At 45.7% G+C, this 12,907-nt stretch overlaps 1 protein-coding gene across 4 annotated transcripts in view; it reads left to right on the forward strand.

The window, feature by feature from the left end:
- The window catches only part of MAMDC2 (MAM domain containing 2), a 140,737-nt gene that overhangs the window by 687 nt on the left and 127,143 nt on the right, over positions 1 to 12,907 (forward strand). The window contains exons 1-2 of one of the 4 annotated variants that reach the window (XR_001459587.3): positions 505 to 1,166; positions 1,507 to 1,620. Coding sequence is in view for 2 of the 4 variants with exons in the window: in XM_006209396.3 (XP_006209458.1) it covers positions 1,133 to 1,166; positions 1,507 to 1,620 (148 nt within the window). In the remaining 2 variants the exon portion in view is untranslated. Of the gene's footprint in view, positions 1 to 504; positions 1,167 to 1,506; positions 1,621 to 12,907 lie in introns of those variants that run through there. The other 3 variants (XM_006209396.3, XM_072959573.1, XM_072959574.1) reach the window with 3 other exon arrangements.

A 12,907-nucleotide genomic window follows, 5' to 3' on the forward strand; every position in this document is an offset into this window, starting at 1 on the left:
ATCAGCATCAGCACCTGGAAACTTGTTAGGATTGTGCAGCATCTTGGGTCCCAAGCTGGATCTACTGAATTAGAAACTCTGATGGTGGGCTTCTGATGTACCCTAAAATTTGAGAACCAATGCCCTGGGCATAAAATTGCCTGACCCAAATTATAAAGAGCATTAAGAAGACCCCCCCCCCCATCACCAGTGTCTTTACTGGAAGAAAAAAATTTTAAAGACCCACTTGGTGTTCAAAGAAACTTTATAGCAAATGGGTACCTCACAGCAACCCCCTCCCTGACTACCCCCATCCCCCCACACCTCAATTTAGAAAACTTCTACTAATTTATCATGGCTCTTTGGAGAGGAGGAATGACGGCACAGAGTGAATGCTGAGCACCGGGCATGCCAGACATTCCACTGCTAAATAAAGGGGAGGGGGTAATATTCTAAGGTTAGCATTAATGGGCCATAAACGCTGAAACTCCAGAGACACAAAGTTTATTCCACCCAACACTTTCCAAATTTTCCTCTAGGCTCCTAAGAGAATTCCACCCTCTTCCATTCTGGGGACAAAAAGATAAAATTAGGTACAGCCCTACAGGACTGGCATTCCAGATTCGGGGAGGCTGTCCCCAGGAAAAAAGCTGATTCCCACCACGGAAGAGAGGGGCAGGGCGCCTCCAAGTCCCAATCCAGCATAGGGGCCCCTGGGAGGCCTGCCGTCTCCAGTGTCTGCCAGGGGTCCGGTCCCAAGCGTTTAAAATTCCGAGCCGAGCCGAGCCGTGGCACTGCATCCCGACCTCTCCTCTCCCAGCCAGTCGTGGCTGGCTTTTCAAAAGTGTGCAGTTGTCTCCTCCCCGCCCGGCCCCATCCTCGCCCAGGACCAGCTGTGCGGCTGGCCGGCTTTACTTGGGATCTGCCTCGCGGCTGCAGCAGAACGAGCAGCGCTCACTGTTAAGGCACCTTTAGCTTTCCGCTCGGCTCCCGAGGCCGCTTTGCAAAGTTGGGCAGCTCCGAGTGCACGCTTTGCCTCAGACTTCTCCCTCCCCCGGTTCACGGAGCCCCTGCTTCCCACGCTCCTTCCACCGGGAGCAGCCGGTCCCAACGGCTGGCGGCTCGCACCCGGGTCCAGTCCTCCTCGCTGACCATGCTGTTCAGGGGCGTCCTCCTGGCAGTGCAAGGTAAGGCCTGGACCCGGGAGGGGGAACGCCCGGGAGGCGCTCTCATGACCCGCTCCCAATCCTGCAACACTGGTGGCCGGGCTCGCGGTCCTGGGCTGGCGCAGCCCAGGACGCATACGGATCCGTCTCCACAGCCGCTAACCTCTCTCCCTGAGCCCAGCGAGTGCTCACGGATTGTGCAGTGGAAGCGCCCTGAGCGGGGGCGGCAATAGTGCATCCCTCTCCCGCCCCCTCCTGCACGCCTTCCCCCACTTTCACCAGGTAGTGCCCTGGGGTGCCCTGAGTTGGTGCAAAAGCTCCCGAGCCTGAGCCGGAACTGAAACCCGCATTGTGCCCGCAGCCCTGCAGCTTGCTGGTGCCCTGGACCTGTCCACAGGGTCCTGCGCCTTTGAAGAGAGCACCTGCGGCTTTGACTCGGTGTTCGAGTTCCTGCCATGGATTTTAAATGAGGAAGGTAAGGGGGTCAGTGCACAGGAGCCCGAGGTAAACTTTCCTTTTTGCTGATCGAGTTTTTCACGTGAGTAATGTTATTATATTGGAGATAAATACTTCCGGGGGGAAAAATGTGAGTCATGGATCATCCTTCCAACCCTCAGCTGTGCTGCCTGGATGGCCAAGGAAGAGATGGGGCGAAGGTGGGGTGGTGGCCTTTGTTTACCTGGCCTGTGGGTAGAAGCTCTGAGGTTTTCCCCCTTTCTTCGCCAGCACTCCCTAAGGAAGAAAGGGGGCACACCTGATGTCACCTGCCAGCTGTGTGCCCCCTGCAGGGCAACAGCCTCTCTGGTCCTCTGTAGACACGTTTGTGAGCTGGGAAGGTTGTGTTGGGCTAGTTCTCTTCCAGCTCTGCAGAAACAATGCTCTAATTCTGTGACGGAAACTCCATGCTAAACCTAGCATTTGTGTTGTGCTTGACAGCATTTTGTTGCATGACTTCATCCTCATGTTATTGTTGTATTTATAATCCAGCACTTGGCAAAAGAGGAAACCAAGTCTATGGCCTTGTGCCTGAGGTCACTCAGCTGACTAGCGTTGGTGTTGTCTCACCACTCGTATCGTTTGGGTTTTAGTGACAAAGTTTAAATGTGGGGTCTTGAGATATAGCTTCTTGCCTTCATTTATTTAGTGTAACATAAATAGTCCTCTAGTGTCCAACAGCAGTCACTGGGAACTCCTTTCCATTATCTCTCACTTCTGCCACCCCGTTTAGAAGCCTGATACCCCAGGCCACTGGGTCTGGGAAATAGCCTCCTTTCTAAAACACTACAGCATCAAAGATCAGCTAACCTCCTCCCTCTCAGTTGTCCTCAGGCCCCCAGATTATCTAAGCTCCCTGGAGAAGGTGGGAGCCCAGAACCTCTGCTCAGGATGTATGAACTACTGTCACAACTTTTTTGCCTTGGCCTTCTGTTTGAGGCTTTGCATACATTAGCTTCTTTGACATCAGTGGGGAGGTGATGTTCGTCCCATTTTACAGAGGAGGGAATCTCAGTCTTAGAATATTCAAATATCTGGCCCATGTTCCATAGTATCAGTCAGTGGTCAGCTCTGAGCTGACTAGTTCAGGGCAGAAACAGGAGGGAACTACTCAGTCGTCATCTTTATTTATTGCTGACAAATCTCCAGTCTTTACTACAATGTTCTCAGGGGTAGCTGTGAAAAAATCAATTCCTGATTTATTATTTGAGAGATTCCTGCCTTGCTGATTGCTTTAGGGAAGTCTCTTGCATCTCACCACCCCATCCCTTTTCCTGTTCTGGTTATGTGTGAAGAATTTTGAGCAATGGCCTGACCTGAGCTACATGACTAGCTTTGGAGAGCATTGTACTCTGGCAAAGTGCTTCTCAAACTAGCTGCATCGAAATTACCTGGTGGGTATGTTAATTCACTCTGGGCCCCACATCTGAATTTTAGAGTCTGTGGATCTGGGTTGGGGCCTGAGAATTTGCATTTCTAAAAAGTTCCTGGGTGATGCTGCTGCTGGTCTGGAGATCACACATTGAGAACCGCTGAATTTACACACACACACACACACACACACACACGCACACGCACGCACGCCCCTACCTCTGATTGTGGTCCTGTGCAGGGCTGGGACTGGGGTGAAAGAGACTCTTGCATGACCCTGAGAGTGAAAACCTCTTTAAATCTTGTGCCCCAGACACCTCTCTTGCCTCACCCTAGTCTAGCCCAAGAAAAGAAAATCAACATCATCCCTTAACCCAGGAGCCTGAGTCCTGAGCCCCTCTGTCAGAATGGTGGGCCCCTGGCAGCCTGTTCCTGGGTCAGTGGACAGGCCAGAGCCTGCTGAACTCGGCCACCGCCCAGACCCACAGGAAGTGCTCTCTGCTGAGTTGGCAGCTCTGCACCAGTGGCAGTTAAACGGTGCCCCTTCAGGAAAACAGGAAGATGCATATCGGGAAAGGTGATTGTGGTTTACAGCATAATGAAGGCACTGTTGCTTTCCTTTTTGCTTTCTTTCTAGCTTCTAACAGCCACTGCTTTCGGGCACTGGGCTGGGACTACCCGCTTGGCTGAGGGAAGTTAATTCATTCTCCTTTGAGCATTCCCAGAGGAGCAGGCTGGTTAGGCTTTGTCGTTATGCATTTTTCAGAGTCCAGAACTTGGACTTAACGTCCACTCCAGAGGCGTGGTGAAGTAGGTGTGTGCCAGCTGCTGCAGTTGTCTGCTGAGAAGCCATCACTAAGAATTTCCATTATAAACCTGTTCCTAGGTTGGTAAATTAAAGATAATAAAATTGTCCCAGGCTGAAATTTGGCAAGCTGTTCACAAGCCTCTCTGCGAATTTACTTCATCTGGCTGCAAAACCCTTTGAAACTGGTTTCATCCACCTCCCCGCATGTTGTATGGTGACATAGAAAGTTGTAAGTTTCAGAGACTTTTGCCCACAAGTATTTGGAACACAAATGGCACTTTCTTGGTGCCCTTGGTCAGTAGGTTAATTTACAGTGGAGAGATCAATGCTAAAGCCTGGCGAATGGAGTCAAATGGGGAAACAAACCAATTAGAATCTCATTACAGGAGATTCAAATCGGGAGTAGTTGTCTCAGAATATCTTCCAGCTGCCCAATACTGTATTTGAGGTCCACCCTTTTGGTTTATTTAGAGTATTAGGTCTCTAAACCTCTCCAGTTACAATTCCAGTGTCCCTAGTTCATGGCCATTTTGAAATATGTTTGATCTCCACTGGGCATAGAGTGGATGAGTTTTGATAAGGTGATGTGTTGACTTGAATTGTGTCCCACACGAAGGGCACCCCAGGGACGGAGGGTAGCACCTGAGCAGGTGACCAGTTGCTGCAGCCTAGCCTTGTTCACTTTCCAGTTTTGCCAACATGGCCTTATTTTCTTGATTTTCCTCCATGTTTTTTTGATAGAATATTTTAATTTTCTCTGACTGGTGAAGGCAAGTGGATTACATCAGAATCAAACTATGAACATACTTCTAACTTTCAGGTTTGAATTAAATCCAAGAAAGAAGAGATCTATTTAATCCTATAAAAATCTTCTTTACTCATTCACTTACCATCTAAAAAAATCTTTATTCATTCACAGTTCAGGGGCATATTGGAACAATGGTCCTCAGCTGAAGTTGAGATTGTTGGTTCCATTTTCCCAATGCCAGCTGTGGGGGCAGAAGCCCTTCGGCTGAAGATTCTTAGAGACTAGTTAGTTGGCCTTGAATCAGAATAGTCACCATTCAGATTAGTCATTGGATGGATTTTGACTTCACTGTAAATTTTGGATGCCTTGGCTTAGCACCTTTAACCTAGCTCTGTGAGGAAGCCATTGGAGGAACTGAGGGAGGGAGGCGGTAAAATCCAAATCCAGGGACTGCTCCTTAATTAGAAGTTTGGAACACTAAGCCACCCCCGAGAGGAAGGTAAAGGTGGGAGTGTGTCAGGTTAAGAGGTGATAACAAAGGAAATCCAAAGCACTTGTAGGGAAGGTGTTGTTTCTACAACAGTAAGGGATCAGGGTTTGATGAATTGCCTAAAACAGGAAGAGTTTGGATGGTATTTTTACCTTGGAGCAAGCGATGGTATCTGAGGCAGGATGGCTGGCTAGAAGTTTGGCATAAAGAGGTGTGAGGGGACGGGGGTGGGTAGGGATGGGTAGAGTGGGCCAAAATCTCAATGTACATACATGCGTGTCTCTTCCTGACACCCCCTTTCTTCATCCAGATCCTTTCTCTCTCTCTTAAGGACACTTTTGGTCACTTGGCCAGCTGAGTTTCAGTTCTGCACTCAGTCATGTGCCAGTTATTAATAGTGATAAATTCTGCCTGAAATTTCTCGAGGCCCAGCTAGAGCCAAAAGTTTGGCTAGGACTCCAAGGGGCCTTCCTGGGAAAGGAGGACCAATCCACCCTTTCTGTGGATTACTGTTCTTTTCCTGACTCTGGGGGAACGACTCAGCATCCCAACCTGACATCAGGAGTTCATGAGGCAATTCCCACCCTACAGACCTGCTTGAACCTGCTTGTTGGCCCCTTGACGTTCTCTGTGCAGAAACACAGCCCCACGTTGTGTTGAGGCTGAGAGCAGCACGAGTTTGGGGTGCTCCTTGGATGCCTCTTGGAGAAACAGTCCGCCCCTGGAATTGGCCAATTTCTCCTGCAGCATCACATGACATTCCCCGGCCTGCCCAGCTGCTACTGCTGTCAGCTTGAACCTGGCTCTCGTGAGCTGTGTCTGAACATGGCACTGGCTCTGCCGTGGCCCTGCCTGGGATCCTGGGTCCTAGAGCTGGGACTTAAGCTTTATAAGGAACTTTATGGAGGAGCACACTGGGGCTCAGACAGGCTCCCAGTCAGGGTCACCGACCAAGTCAGTGGCAGCCCTCGGGTAGGACTCGTTTCCTCGGCTCCTCCTCACCTGTTCTTTCCTCTAGTGTTGCTACCCCTCTCCTAACAGCCCTGTCTCTGGCAGCTCCTGGACTTTGAAGCTTTGGTATGTTAATTAGACTCTTCATCAGACGCTCAATTAGATTTCACATATGTGGAAAATTCCAAAGGGTTCTAAAGGTACAGTGCTTTGGGCCTACCAAGCCCACAAAACACTACATTTTATGCCAGACCATGCGTTTATTCACTCTTTCAGGTATGTAGGACTCCCACCTGCCTGTGCTCCTCAGCATATAGAAGAGAGCCTGGCATGCAGTAGATGCTCAATAAATATTTGTTGAATGAATGAGTTTGGTGAAGGAGTAAATTCAATACTGGATAATTAAAAATCCATATGCATTTTCGTGTATGCCCCCGTTCATTCTGCCTCATCAAAGGTAGTTTCTTAGCATGAAAGACAATGTAAACCTAGAGGTTAATATGAACTCTGGAACCCGTTTGTGCTGTGTGGCCTTGGGCAAGTTATTGAACCCCTCTGTGTCTCAGTTTACCTGACTGTAAAATGGAGATAATAAAAGCGCCTATCTCGTAAGATTGTTGTGAAGATTAAATACTTTATTACATTTAACACATAGTGAGAACTTTATACATGTAACCTATTATTATTATTACTTTTACTATTACTAGTTTTGTATTTTATCAAACATTATTTCTTCAATCCAGGCAGCCTTCCGACACAGCTTCTGGATTGTTCAGGAGAGCATGTTTTCTTTTCATTATAGCTTTGCCATTTGTTCTTTATTCTAACCAAAGGAAGAGCTTTCCTTCTTTTATTGTTTGGCTCTATTTTGAACATCAGTTAGCCTCTTGGACCATCTCACTTTTGTGTGGCTTACTGAAGTGTGGACATAAAGTGATAAGACCAAATTTCACACTTGGTTTGTAGCTCCTCCCTATGACTTAGGCTTTTTTCTCTATAAATTCTTGGGTTTTGTCAGAAATGCTTTGCTCTCTGCCCTAGCCTGTTCTTCCCTACTTTTCTGTCCCACAAGCTAGGGCCTCATCATCAGTCAGGCTCCATGTTTGGTGGTGCTGGTGAGACCTCTGATCTCTCGCCTCCTAAGCTCTTGGGCAGATCCCTAACCCTTGGCCTCCCTGTCAATCAGTCTGAGTTCTTGGGTTCTCTTACAGGACCCTCCACTTGGAACTTAACCTACCTGGACTGATGACATCTGCCTTGACTAACTTCTCTGGAGGTAGGTTCTGTCTGGCCAACCTCCTTCCTATCAAGACCAACACCCAGTCTGGGTCCCTCCCTACTCAAACTGCAGTTGCTGAATGGGAAGTTTCTACCCAGCTCCTGGACGGATCCCCAAGAAGGCACTCGGGGATTTTAGGGATGTTTTCCTTCTCTAAATTGCAGAAGTCGGCTGTGGTCACAATATTCTGGGTGGAAAAAGTAATTTCTTGTCATAGGACATTCTACTTCCCTTGCCGTTTTCAAATCTCTTAGCACGCAGACATCTTGTTTTATGACTTGCATCTTGGGATATGGTATTCATAAAAAATCCTGGTTCTTAAAATTGCAGAACCTCTTTGGTAGGTCACCCCAGCAGTAGTCCTACTGCTGTCTCTTATTAAATAATATTTGATTTTTAGAATTTGAGTGAAACCTATTTATATTAACAGAAATGATGGGCATCTTGATATATAAGGCCAGCAGGTAGTTGAACATGTCTTGGGTGTCTTGGCTGGTCAGCCCTGACTTTCACATCCGCCAATTATCCCACCACTCACTCTCCCTCAGTTTCTCTTATGCTTGTCTTAATCGACTCAATAGTATAAATGTATTCATGCATTTAGATCTAAGCTCTTGGAATATTTAATTATATGCTTAATTTCATATATATGTAGTATGTATATGAAATACCTACAGGAAGGCGGTAGGACTTAACACAGGAGAACATGTTGCTGCTGATAAGTGAGGAGTTTATTTAAAGCTAGGAACTTTCACAGTATATCGACATTTATCTCATATCCATCGGGCCACACCTGACTAAGCAAAGCAACATGTCATACCTAATATCAACAACTATTCCTGACAAAAACTGAGAATTTACAGAGAAATTCTCACACCTATGCATTAGGTCAGGGTTTCTCAGCCCTGACTAGACATTAAAGTCACCTAAAAATGTTTTTAAAAATAGTCATGTCCAGGGCCTACCCCAAGAGATTCTGATTTACTTGGCCAGATATGGGGCCAGACTTGGTGTTATTAACGAACAGACACTAGCAAATGAACAAACTCTCAAGGTGATTCCAATATGTGGCCAGGGTCGGGGACAGTGATAAAAAGGACAGCCAACTCCCTCCTCCCCGCTCCCCAGCCAGATGCAAGAAAGAAGAAATGTCTTCTTATTAAGGACCCTTTAATGATTATCAGTTGCCAACAGGATACAAACTGCCTAGCTTGGCACTCAAGGTCCTTTGTAATTTGTCCCCAATTACATTTCTCCTCTTCTCTCCCCTGTATATCCCTAACATGCTGTTCACTCAAGTGCTCTTTGCTTTCTTGCATCCTTGCTCTATCTGTGCTGTTCTCTACATCTATATTATTCTGCTTGTTTTATTCCCTTGCCCCATTCTGGCCTGTTTAAATCTATCTGTGCTTTAATGTACAGCTCTTTTTTGAAATATTCCCTGAGTTTCCCAAGTGAACCTCTCCTTTCCGCCCTTGTTCTTTCTTCCCATGACTCTCTTCACTTTCCACGCAGTAAATCTTCTTCTTAAATCTTCTTCTCCTTATCAGAGTCCCCACCCCTTCACCTCATCAGGATGTTACATCTTTGAGAACAAGGATCACATGCTTCCCACAATGCCTGACAAACAATGTGTGGTATCAACAAACACTCTGAATTTAATCAATCTCTAAAGTCCTTATTGAGATTGATCCGAAAGAAAGAAAAAGAAAGAAAAAAGAAAGGAAGGAAGGAAGGAAGGAAGGAAGAAAGAAAGAAGGAAAGAAGGAAGGAAGGAAAGAAAAGAGAAGAGAAGAGAAGGGAAGGGAAGAGAAGAGAAGAGAAGAGAAGAGAAGAGAAGAGAAGAGAAGAGAAGAGAAGAGAAGAGAAGAGGAGAGGAGAGGAGAGGAGAGAAGAGAAGAAAAGAAACTCTTGACATTCCCGGTAGTAAAAGAGGTTGTGTTTAGTAATCCTCCCTACCATAGGACTTCAAAGGTTTTGGAGGCTTATGTTGTAATTTCCAAATAGAACAGTGAAGCAGTATTCAGCTTGCCTCCCAGTAACGTGGTCTGTTTCATCCCTGACATACCAATGGACAAATAGCCCTTGGATTATTTACCCATCAGGGCTGCCTGAGTCCCTTAATCCTCTGCCATCACAAACAATCACAGTGCAACCTTGAGAGTGACACTGATTGGTCTACAAAGTACTTTTGGCAAAAGATGAGCAGACCGTGAACTAGCTATTGAGAGCTGTTGTTTCTAAGGAACTCCAGTGTCAGACATCAGTAGTACCCTGATGCCTCAACGCAGACGGGAATATTTGCTCCTAGTTGCATAGTGATGTAACTTAACAGGGAAATCAAGAGGTTAGGTTTGTGATTCAGTGAGATCTGCTAAAATATTTGCTTTTTCTACTTTGTGAGATATTTATTTGTGCTTTGGGGAATTCTGAGATTAAGAATGAAATGGCAGAACGAAACAAGTGGTATCATGCCATAATTTCATAGTATCATGAATGAATCATACGTTTTACAGAAAAAGCTTCTAAAAATATTCATTCTATGAACAAGCATTTGAGTGCCTACTACCCATCAGGCACTATATTAGTTGTTGGAGGACATAGAGTACGTGGAATACACATACCGTCATGGTCCCTGTCCTTTGTGGTTACTGTAGACCAATGAGAAGAAAGACAAACCTGTAATTATGGTGAGAAGAAAACAAATTGTATACTAGCCAAGGATCTTCATTGCAAACTGCGTATGTAGGCTGTTTAAATTAAACAGAAGTTTATTGGAAGAGTATCAGTTAGCTGTCAGAATCAGCAGGAAGTCTAGAAAGCTCTATTTGGGCAAGAATAGAGAGATACAATGTGTAGGCAAGGTCCTACTGGAGGACCCATTTGTGTGACTTTGCCAATGGACATTTGTTACTGCACTTCTGGACCTGCCTGTTCATTATCCTGTGGACAATAAGTAGTGATGTGGCCTGCTCTCCAGTCCAATTGCTGTGAAGAGGGTAGATTTGAGGGAGATAAGGTGGGCAGTGGGGAGGGTAATTAGGAAACTATCCATTCAGTGGTCCCACTGAGAAACAATGAGGGCTTGAAATAGGACAAGGGGAGTAGGGGCAAAAGGGAGAGAGTAAGTAAATACCAGGAAGGGGACTAAATTGGCAGGATTTGATTATTGATTGGGTGAGAGTAATGAGTCAGGGGGAGTGTGACCCCCCAGATTTCTAGTTTGGGCAGCTGTTTGTTTGCTAGTGTCAGGATTTGAGAGAATTTCAAGAGGAATGTTATGTTAGGGTAGAAGAAGGTGTGTTCAGTTCTGAGTTACCTGGGAAACATCTAGGTGGAGGCGGCCAGCAGGACTTTGACACAAGAATCTGAAAGCCAGGTACAGTCTGGGTAGGACTATGGCTGTGGGAATCTTCAGCAGAGAGATAGTGGTTGAGATCTGGAGCAGAGATAAGATCACCCAAAGAGAATGTAGAAAGTGGTAACAGCAGGAAGCAGGGGGTGGAGCCTTAAATTCAGGTTTAGGGATTAGGCATATGAAGGGAAGGGTGGAATAAATGAAACAGGAAGAACTAGACATATAGGAGGAGAGTTAGAAAAGTGCAAGGGCCACAGAAGCCAAAGGAATTAGAGTTTCAAAAGGAGGGGGTGATCGACAGGATCCGATGCAGTAGGGAGGTGAGCTCATTATGACTTGTCCGTCGGAAATGACTGATGTGCGAATGAGTGCAGTTCAGTGGAATGAAGAGGACGGACCCTGAGGGCTCTGGTGGAAGAATGAAGGGGACATGTAGACAGCAGATTTCTCAGCAAAGGAGTTCAGATCTTCTCTCTTTCTCAGAGAAGTTCCACCATACCTCCCAAGAAACTTGAGATGAAAGATTTTTTTGGTTCTATTTTGTTTTGCTTTCTTCTTTGGGAAGGGGAGACTTGAGCTTGTTAACAGAGTGGAAGGAGAGGAGCAGTAAAGAAAGAAGGCTCAGGAGAGAGAGGACCGTCCTCACGAGCTCTGCCCTGGACCCAGTTTCCACTTTGACAATTCAGGGATCTCAAGAACATACAGATTTCTTTGAGCCGCGTAACCCAAGAGCCCTCCACTGAGTGGCTCCATAGTACCTAGTGTCGACTTCAAAATGTGTGAAGTTTTATTTCTACTGTATGTGCAGAGGATGTAGGAGATTGGGCTGAATCTGTGGTAATTCGGATGCATCCTGGAACTTACTTATTAAAAAGCAAAACCAAACCTTTTATAAGCTACAGGAGACTGTTTTGAGTACAAGGAAGCTTTCACGACATTGCGTATTCTATTTCTGTTATAGGAATAGTTTCCAATGAGAAGCGTGAAGTGAAACCTAACAACATAATTACACAATGGCTTTCCTACACTGCCAGAGTTCATGCCCCATAGGTAGCATTGCGTGGTACCTGTCGAGTATGTTTATTGTCATTATCTCTAACCTTCACAACAGTCTACAGCCCTGGAGATGGTTATTATCAATATTTTACAGATGAGGAAGTATGAGCCACAGAGAGACTGAGGTAACATGCCCAAGGCAACACAGAGAGTCAGGATGTGGACCCAAGCCCAGCTGGCTCCAAAGACTTGAGCCTCACTTGGGCTCTTAGGCTCCCTCCCGTCAGTGAGTAGGAAGCTTTTGTACTTCCAGAGGTCACCACCACCAGGAAAGACAGACCTACAAGATTTATGCTTCCCAAGAGATCGTGGGAAACCTCTGCAAAGCACTGATGGTGTCCTGACATCCCAACTCTGTCCCCTGGGCTCCAGGCCCCAGCTGCGCCCAGTGTGACTGCCATGTGGAGGTGAGCCTGTGGAATCAAGCAAGCCTCAGACTGAGATAGGGAAATGTACTTTTACTTATTTTTTCCATAACAGATTAAAGTATACTCTTGGAACCATTTGATGGATTCTCTTCTCAGTTCTCAGCTTAATCTTGGCAGAGAACTTCAGGGAAAATTTACAGCTTGACCTAAAATACTTTGGCAGTCTTTTGCAACACTCCTCAACCTCAAATTCATACATTCCTACTGTGAAAGAATTAAAAGAGTACACAGATAAATGTGTTTTTGCAAGCCAGGTGCCCTACCAGACTAGCAGTTTGGTACTTACCCGTTGCATCACTCTTAGCAGAATGGCAATGTTGCTATACAGCAATGTTGTACAATATTGTGATATATAACTTAGCGCTATGCTTAGAGAAATTTCCATTCCTTATTTGAAAAACTTTTGCCTCCCTGCCAAGGAGAGCTGGAGTGTTATTTGGGGCCATGCTTGTAATGAAGATGACTTTAATATGCTTTAACTTCACCAAGAGGCTGCCTTCTTTGCTTACCAATATTTTATGACTAAGACCATATTGTCTGATTCTGTAACTTAGTAAGTTTTCTTTTTCAAGCTTCTGTAGATTTCTTCTAATTTTGTGACTTTATTAAAAATGGGTGATAGAATAGAGTGTATTTGAAGTGTGTTTTGACTCTGCATTAGCCTGTTTTAAAATACAAGCTTTATGGAAACCTTTTGGTTTTCCACTATAAATCCTGAAAGTTGGGAATAAGCATCTGAAATCACACCATTGTTTCTGAAAACTTTCCCTTTCCCACA

Source organism: Vicugna pacos, chromosome 4 (assembly GCF_048564905.1).
Source record: "Vicugna pacos chromosome 4, VicPac4, whole genome shotgun sequence".
NCBI lineage: Eukaryota > Metazoa > Chordata > Mammalia > Artiodactyla > Camelidae > Vicugna > Vicugna pacos.